General features: G+C 44.6%; 1 protein-coding gene across 1 annotated transcript in view; it reads left to right on the top strand.

Annotated features, from left to right (window-relative positions):
- The first annotated feature begins 1,228 nt into the window (after positions 1-1,228).
- The window catches only part of LOC112076980 (tetraspanin-8-like), an 11,162-nt gene continuing 3,417 nt past the window's right edge, over positions 1,229-8,973 (top strand). Inside the window, exons 1-7 of the mRNA XM_070441521.1 lie at positions 1,229-1,243; positions 2,250-2,347; positions 2,727-2,792; positions 2,905-3,000; positions 3,249-3,353; positions 3,469-3,489; positions 3,698-3,777. Coding sequence (XP_070297622.1) covers positions 2,917-3,000; positions 3,249-3,353; positions 3,469-3,489; positions 3,698-3,777 — 290 coding nt within the window. The 5' untranslated portion in view covers positions 1,229-1,243; positions 2,250-2,347; positions 2,727-2,792; positions 2,905-2,916. The remainder of the gene's footprint in view (positions 1,244-2,249; positions 2,348-2,726; positions 2,793-2,904; positions 3,001-3,248; positions 3,354-3,468; positions 3,490-3,697; positions 3,778-8,973) is intronic.

Consider the following 8,973-nt stretch of genomic DNA (forward strand, 5'->3'; position numbering starts at 1 on the left):
TAGTGTTAAGACCTAGAGGAACGTCTGTCTCCTGTCTGAGGGGTGTGTGTTAATGTCTGAAGGACGCTAGAGGAACGTCTGTCTCCTGTCTGAGGGTTTGTGTTAATGGTTGAAGGACCTATGATGAACTCTCTGTCTCTAGTCTGAATGGGTTGTGTTATGTTGAAAGGATCTAGATGAAGTCTTGTCCTCCTGTCTGATGGGTGTTAATGTTGAAGGACCTAGGATGAACGTCTGTCTCCTGTCCTGAGGGGTGTGTGTTAATGTTGAAGGATCTAGAGACGGTCTCTCCTTTCTGAGGGTGTGTGTTAATGTTGAAGGACCTAGATGAACGTCTGTCTCCGTCTGAGGCGTGTGTGTTAACTGTTGAAGGACTAGTATGAACGTCTGTCTTCCTGTACTTGAGGGTGTGTTATGTGAAGATCTTAGCTGAACTCTTCTCTAGTCTGATGGTGTGTGTTTAATGTTGGAAGGACCCTAGATGAACGCTGTCCTCCTGTTCTGAGGGGTGTTAAATGTTGAAGGACCTAGATGAACGTCTGAGGGGTGTTCTGTTAATGGTTTGAAGACCTAGAGTACGTCTGCTCCTGTCTGAGGGGTGTGTGTATATGCTTGAAGATCTAGATGAAACGTCTGTCTCCTGGGGGGTTTCTGAGGTGGTGTTAATGTTGAAGGACCTAGATGAAACGTCTGTCTCCTGTCTGAGGGGGTTAATGTTGAAGACCCTAGATGAACGTCTGAGGGGTGTTTGTTAATGTTGAAGGACTAGATGAACGTCTGTGTCTCCTGTCTGAGGGGTGTGTGTTAATGTTGAAGATCAGATGAACGTCTGTCTCCATGTCTGAGGGTGTTCATGCTGAAGGACCTAGATGCAACTCTGTCTCCTGTCTGAGGGGGTTTGTTGAAGACCTAGATGAACGTCTGTCCTCCTGTCTTAATGGGTGTGTAGTATGTTGAAGGATCTAGATGAACGTCTTGTCTCCTGTTCTTGATGGGTGTGTGTTATGTTGAAGGACTAGCATGAACGTCTGTCGTCCTGTCTGGATGGGTGTTTAATGTTGAAGGATCTAGAATGAACGGTCTGTCTTCCAGTCTGATGGGTGTGTTTATGTGAAGGACCTAGATGAACGTCTGTCTTCCAGCGATGGGTGTTAATGTTGAAGGACCTTGATCAACGTCTGTCTCCTGTCTGATGGGTTGTGTGTTAATGTTGAAGGACCGTTAGATGAACGTCTGTCTCCAAGTCTGATGGGTGTTATGTTGAAGACCTTGAATGAACGTCTGTCTCTGTCGATGGGTGTGTGTTAATGTATGAAGCTGACAGATGAACGTCTGTCTCCAGCTGATGTGTGTGTGTTAATTGAAGGACTATATGAACGTCGTCTCCTGTCTGAGGGGTGTTAATGGTGTGAAGGACCTAGATGAACGTCTGTCTCTCTCTGAGGGGTGTTAATGTTGAAGGACCTAGATGCGCTCTGTCTCCTGTCTGAGGTTTGTTTAATGTTGAAGGATCCTAGAGGAACGTTCTGTCCCTGTCTGAGGGTGTGTGTTATGTTGAAGGACTGTGAACGTCTGTCTCTCGTCTGATGGGTGTGTGTTATATTGTTAAGGAACCTGATGAACGTCTGTCTCCGTCTGATGTGGGTGTTAATGTTGGAAGGACCTATATGACACCGTCTGTCTCCGTCTGAGGGTGTTAATGTTGAAGGACTAGATGAACGGTCTGTCTCCTGTCTGAGGGTGTTAAGTGTGAAAGACCTAGGATGAACGTCTGTCTCCTGTCTGAGGTGTTGTTGTTAATGTTGACGGACCCTAGAGGAACGTCTGTCCTCCGTCTGGGGGGTGTGTTGTTTATGTTGAAGACCGTAGGGAACCGTCATGTCTCCTGTCTGAGGTGTTTTTTATATGTTGAAGACTAGATAACGTCTGTCCTCCATGTCTGAGGGTGTTGTTGTTAATGTTGAAGGAATCAGAATGAACGTCTGTCTCTAGTCTGATGGGTGTGTGTTTAATGTGAAGGGACTAGATGAAACGTCTGTCTCCTGTTTGAATGGGTGTTAATTTGAAGGCCTAGCATGAACGTCTGTCTCCTGTCTGAGGGGTGTGTGGTTAATGTTGAAGGACTAGATGAAACCGTCTGTCTCCTGTCTGAGGGGTGTGTGTTAATGTGAAGGATCTAGATGAACGCCTGTCTCTAGTTGATGGTGTGTGTTAAAATGTTGAAGGACCTAGATGCACGCTGTCTCCAGTCAGATGGACTATCTTCACAGCAGGTGTGGTGTCCTTTCTCCTTGGCATCACGGGTCTGCATGGAGCTCGTAAGAAGAACAAGAACTTCCTGACCACGGTAAGTTCAGTTCTTAAAGGGGCAATCTGGGATTCAAACATTGGCATAATCCTGCTGCTATTTTGCAAACCGCTGAGGGATGGGGCTTGAAAAATGTAACCACTCTCAAACCGGAAGATGTTTGATCTAAGCTCCTGAGGCTTTGTAAATTATATTCTTCAATAATAAATAGCTACATATTGTAGAAAGTTAAAAAAGTCCAAAACCCGATGTCTCAATCCCAGATTTCCCCTTTAAAAAAGCCAAAATCTCATTTGGTAATGTCAGCAAAAGAAATACTTATTATTTGACCCGTTTTACTAAGACCAAGTCAAGTCTATCACGGTGTACAGTGTATTGCCCCCAATATAATGTTTACTTTATTCATTGGGTGATGCAGTTTTCAMTTGGATCTTGTCTTCGATGCATTGGACTGGGGTTTCTGGCCTACTACCTTCCACCACAGGTAGGACAGAATTACAAATTCAAGTCCATAAAAATTAAATTAAACAAATATTTAAAAATAACGTTGGTATTTAATTAATTCTGTGTCCAATCCCCACTAAAAAAATCTCCAGCTTCCAAATGTGATGAAAGCCTGGTYTGAAGAGTACATCCCATTGCACACAAACGGAAGAGGTCTGGTACAAACAGTGYCGTCACTGCAAACCATTGTAAGATATTTTCTAACAGGATGTGGTTTTATATGATCAGTTAAACTGGTCTAAACTAGATCTTAAGCAACCGTCCACACCCATGTAATTAAATGTTTCACTTTAATCAACAAACAATCAGAAAAACTGAAAAGTTGTCCTAAAAAAGTACTTTTCAAATAATTCTGTTAAATGTGTATTTAAATGTGTATTTCCTTGCCGTTTGTCCTGTTTCCTGTTTCACACTTTCACTTCTTAATTCTGAACAGGGGAAATGCTGTGGATTGGTCAATGGGTATGAAGATTGGGGTTCTAATGTCCCCTCCTCGTGTAGATGCGATCCTCTCGGACTAGAGTCTGTGTTCCTAACTGAGGTAAAACTGGGTAATAGATGTACAGAAATTACACTAGGACTGCTCTGTACATTCACTGTAGTACTGTATACTGGACTGAACACTGAAATTCATGTATTTTCTCCCCTGTCTACAGTATGGCTTTGTTTACAAACAAGTGAGTATTGGGTTTTCCTATAACTACAGTAGTCTAGTTATTCTAATAGCTAGACATAACATGTCCTATACATACAGTAGTCTAGTTATTATAACAGTAGACATACCACTTCTATACATACAGTAGTCTAGTTATTCTAACAGCTAGACATAACATAGAGTGTTGGCGTTGTTATTCATTGTGTAATTCCTGTGTTGGTATTATTTAGCCTTGTCTTGATCTAGTTGTGAAGATGTACATGGACATGAATATTGTGAGGACACCTGTATTTTCTACATGGTCATTACGGTGAGTGCTGTACTTGTACCGAGAAGAGACATTTTTCTCCCCCACTTCACATGGATCAAGTCCACCTTATTGAATCCAGTGATTTAGTGCTCTATTTCAACAACCTAATGCATAGGTCAATCTTAGCGCTGGTGGTAGCTTACAATTCCAATGTAAGTCTGTTATAGTCTGTTAAACAGTTTAATTAATGACTAATAATTAAGCGCTATAGTTCGGGGGTGAAATATTTTTGCTATTTTCACAACCACAATGATAGGCGCAGTTGCTGGTGTTGGCGCGAAAGGGCTGGGTTTTGATGAATAAACAAGTCTTGCCTTGGAATCAACTCCAAATCCAATGTTAGTCCGTTAGTTTGTTAAACAGCTTACAGAAACAAAATAACAAAATGTAGACCTATCACATCTTTGCTAAATACAAATCTAAATCTATTTTATATTTGTGATTCTTCAAATAGCCACCCTTTGCCTTGATGACAGCTTTGCACAGACACTTTTCAGATCTCTCCAGAGATGTTCAATCGGGATCAAGTCCGGGCTCTGGCTGGGCCACTCAAGGACATTCAGAGACATGTCCCGATGCCACTATTCTGTTGTCATGGTTGTGTGCTTAGGGTCATTGTCCTGTTGGAAGGCTCCCGAGTGGCACAGCAGTCTTATGCACTGCATCTGAGTGCTAGAGGTGTCACTTCAGACCCTGGTTCAATTCCAGGCTGTATCACAACCAGCCGTGATTGGTTTCCCCATATGGTGGTGCACAATTGACCCAGCGTCGTCCGGGTTAGGGTTTGGCTGGTGTAGGCCGTCATTGAAAATAAGAATTTGTTCTTAACTGACTTGTCTACTTAAATAAATAAAAACTTTGCTCCGTTCATCTTTCCCTCAATCCTGACTAGTCTCCCAGTCCCTGCCGCTGAAAACATCCCCACAGCATGATGTTGCCACCACCATGCTTCCCCGTAGGGARGGTGCCAGGTTTCCTCCAGARGTGACACTTGACATTCAGGCCAAAGAGTTCAATCTCGGTTTCATCAGACCAGAGAATCTTGTTTCTCATGGTCTAAGAGTCTTCAGGTGCCTTTTGGCAAACTCCAAGCGGGCTGTCATGTGCCTTTTACTGAGGAAGCCTACATCATGGAGGGGGTTTTACACACGTAGCCTACATCATGGAGGGGGTTTTACACACGTAGTCTACATCATGGAGGGGGTTTTACACACGTAGCCTACATCATGGAGGGGTTTTACACACGTAGCCTACATCATGGAGGGGGTTTTACACACGTAGCTACATCATGGAGGGGGTTTTACACACGAGCCTACATCATGGAGGGGTTTACACAACTTAGCCTACATCATGGAGGGGGTTTTACACACTTAGCTTACATCATGGAGGGGGTTTTACACACGTAGTCTACATCATGGAGGGGGTTTTACACACTTAGCCTACATCATGGAGGGGGTTTACACACCGTAGCTACATCATGGAGGGGTTTTTACACACTTAGCTACATCATGGAGGGGGTTTTACACACGTAGCCTACATCATGGAGGGGGTTTTACACACTTAGCCTACATCATGGAGGGGGTTTTAACACACTTAAGCTTACATCATGGAGGGGGTTTTACACACGTAGTCTACATCATGGAGGGGGTTTTACACACCGTAGCCTACATCATGGAGGGGGTTTTACACACTTAGCCTACATCATGGAGGGGGTTTACACACGTAGTCTACATCATGGAGGGGGTTTTACACACTTAGCCTACATCATGGAGGGGGTTTAACACACTTAGCTTACATGATGGAGGGGGTTTTACACACGTAGTCTACATCATGGAGGGGGTTTTACACACGTAGCCTACATCATGGAGGGGTTTTACACACGTAGTCTACATCATGGAGGGGTTTTACACGTAGCCTACATCATGGAGGGGTTTTACACACGTAGCCTACATCATGGAGGGGGTTTTAACACCGTAGCCTACATCATGGAGGGGGGTTTAAACACACGTAGCCTACATCATGGAGGGGTTTTTACACACTAGCCTACATCATGGAGGGGGTTTTAACAACTTACGCTTACATCATGGAGGGGGTTTTACACACGTAGTCTACCATCATGGAGGGGGTTTTTACACACTTAGCCTACATCATGGAGGGGGTTTTACACACGTAGCCTACATCATGAGGGGGTTTTACACACTTTAGCCTACATCATGGAGGGGGTTTTACACACGTAGTCTACATCATGGAGGGGGTTTTACACACTTAGCCTACATCATGGAGGGGGTTTAACACACTTATCTTACATCATGGAGGGGGTTTTACACACGTAGTCTACAATCATGGAGGGGGTTTTTACACAACGTAGCCTACATCATGGAGGGGTTTTACACACTTAGCCTACATCATGGAGGGGGTTTTTACACACGTAGTCTACATCATGGAGGGGGTTTACACACTTAGCCTACATCATGGAGGGGGTTTAACACACTTAGCTTACATGATGGAGGGGGTTTACACACGTAGTCTACATCATGGAGGGGTTTACACACTTAGCTTACATCATGGAGGGGGTTTTACACACGTAGCCTACATCATGGAGGGGGTTTTACACCGTAGCCTACATCATGGAGGGGGTTTTACACACGTAGCCTACATCATGGAGGGGTTTTTTACAACTAGCCTACATCATGGAGGGGTTTTACACACTTAGCCTACATCATGGAGGGGGTTTTACACACGTAGCCTACATCATGGAGGGGGTTTGAACACACTTAGCCTACATCATGGAGGGGGTTTTACACACGTAGCCTACATCATGGAGGGGGTTTTACACACGTAGCCTACATCATGGAGGGGGTTTTACACACCTTGGCTTACATCATGGAGGGGTTTTACACACATTGCCTACATCATGGAGGGGTTTTACCACACGTAGCCTACATCATGGAGGGGGTTTGACACACTTAGCTTACATCATGGAGGGCATTGACACACATAGCCTACATCATGGAGGGGGTTTTACACACTTAGCTTACATCATGGAGGGGGTTTTCCAACACGTAGCCTACATCATGGAGGGGGTTTTACACACTTAGCTTACATCATGGAGGGGGTTTTACACACGTAGCCTACATCATGGAGGGGGTTTTACAACACGTAGCCTACATCATGGAGGGGGTTTTTACACACGTAGCCTACATCATGGAGGGGGTTTTAACACACGTAGCCTACATCATGGAGGGGGTTTTACACACGTAGCCTACATCATGGAGGGGGTTTTACACACTTAGCTACATCATGGAGGGGGTTTTACACACGTAGTCACATCATGGAGGGGGTTTAACACACTTAGCCTACATCATGGAGGGGGTTTTAACACACGTAGCCTACATCATGGAGGGGGTTTTACACACTTAGCCTACATCATGGAGGGGGTTTTACACACGTAGCTACATCATGGAGGGGTTTTACACACTTAGCCTACATCATGGAGGGGGTTTAACACACTTAGCTTACATCATGGAGGGGGTTTTACACACGAGTCTACATCATGGAGGGGGTTTAACACACGTAGCCTACATCATGGAGGGGGTTTTACAACACTTAGCCTACATCATGGAGGGGTTTTACACACGTAGCTACATCATGGAGGGGGTTTTACACACTTAGCCTACATCATGGAGGGGGTTTAACACACTTAGCTTACATGATGGAGGGGTTTTACACACGTAGTCTACATCAGGAGGGGGTTTTACACACGTAGCCTACATCATGGAGGGGGTTTACACACTTAGCCTACATCATGGAGGGGGTTTTACACACGTAGTCTACATCATGGAGGGGGTTTTACACATTAGCCTACATCATGGAGGGGGTTTTACAACGTAGCCTACATCATGGAGGGGGTTTTACACACTTAGCCTACATCATGGAGGGGGTTTTACACACGTAGCCTACATCATGGAGGGGTTTACACACTTAGCCTACATCATGGAGGGGGTTTAACACACTTAGCTTACATCATGGAGGGGGTTTTACACACTAGCCTACATCATGGAGGGGGTTTAACACACTTAGCCTACATCATGGAGGGGTTTTACACACGTTAGCTACATCATGGAGGGGTTTAACACACGTAGCCTACATCATGGAGGGGGTTTACAACACTTAGCCTACATCATGGAGGGGGTTTTACACACTTAGCTACATCATGGAGGGGGTTTTACACACTTAGCTTACATCATGGAGGGGTTTTACACACTAGCCTACATCATGGAGGGGGTTTTACACACTTAGCTTACATCATGGAGGGGGTTTACACACTTAGCTTACATCATGGAGGGGTTTTACACACTAGCCTACATCATGGAGGGGTTTTACACACTTAGCTACATCATGGAGGGGGTTTTACACACTTAGTCTACATCATGGAGGGGGTTTTACACACGTAGCCTACATCATGGAGGGGGTTTTACACATTAGCCTACATCATGGAGGGGTTTTACACACTTAGCTTACATCATGGAGGGGTTTTACACACTTAGCTTACATCATGGAGGGGTTTTACACACTTAGCCTACATCATGGAGGGGGTTTACACACTTAGCTTACATCATGGAGGGGGTTTTACACACTTAGTCTACATCATGGAGGGGTTTTACACACTTAGCCTACATCTGGAGGGGTTTTACACACTTAGCTTACATCATGGAGGGGGTTTTACACACTTAGCCTACATCATGGAGGGGGTTTTACACACTTAGCTACATCATGGAGGGGTTTTACACACTTGCTACATCATGGAGGGGGTTTTACACACGTAGCTACATCATGGAGGGGTTTAACACTTAGCTTACATCATGGAGGGGGTTTTACACACTAGCCTACATCATGGAGGGGTTTTACACATTAGCTTACATCATGGAGGGGGTTTTACACACTTAGCTTACATCATGGAGGGGTTTTACACACGTAGTCCTACATCATGGAGGGGGTTTTAAACACTTAGCTTACATCATGGAGGGGTTTTACACACTTATAGCTTACATCATGGAGGGGGTTTTACACACGTAGCCTACATCATGGAGGGGGTTTTACACACGTCCAAAACAGGAGCTGCAGTGGTAAAATAATGTAAGGCCTGCCTACAAATACACAGATACAAAGGTAAAATAATGTAGGTCTGCCTACAAT

The sequence above is a fragment of the Salvelinus sp. IW2-2015 genome, unplaced genomic scaffold (assembly GCF_002910315.2).
Source record: "Salvelinus sp. IW2-2015 unplaced genomic scaffold, ASM291031v2 Un_scaffold4179, whole genome shotgun sequence".
Classification (NCBI taxonomy): domain Eukaryota; kingdom Metazoa; phylum Chordata; class Actinopteri; order Salmoniformes; family Salmonidae; genus Salvelinus; species Salvelinus sp. IW2-2015.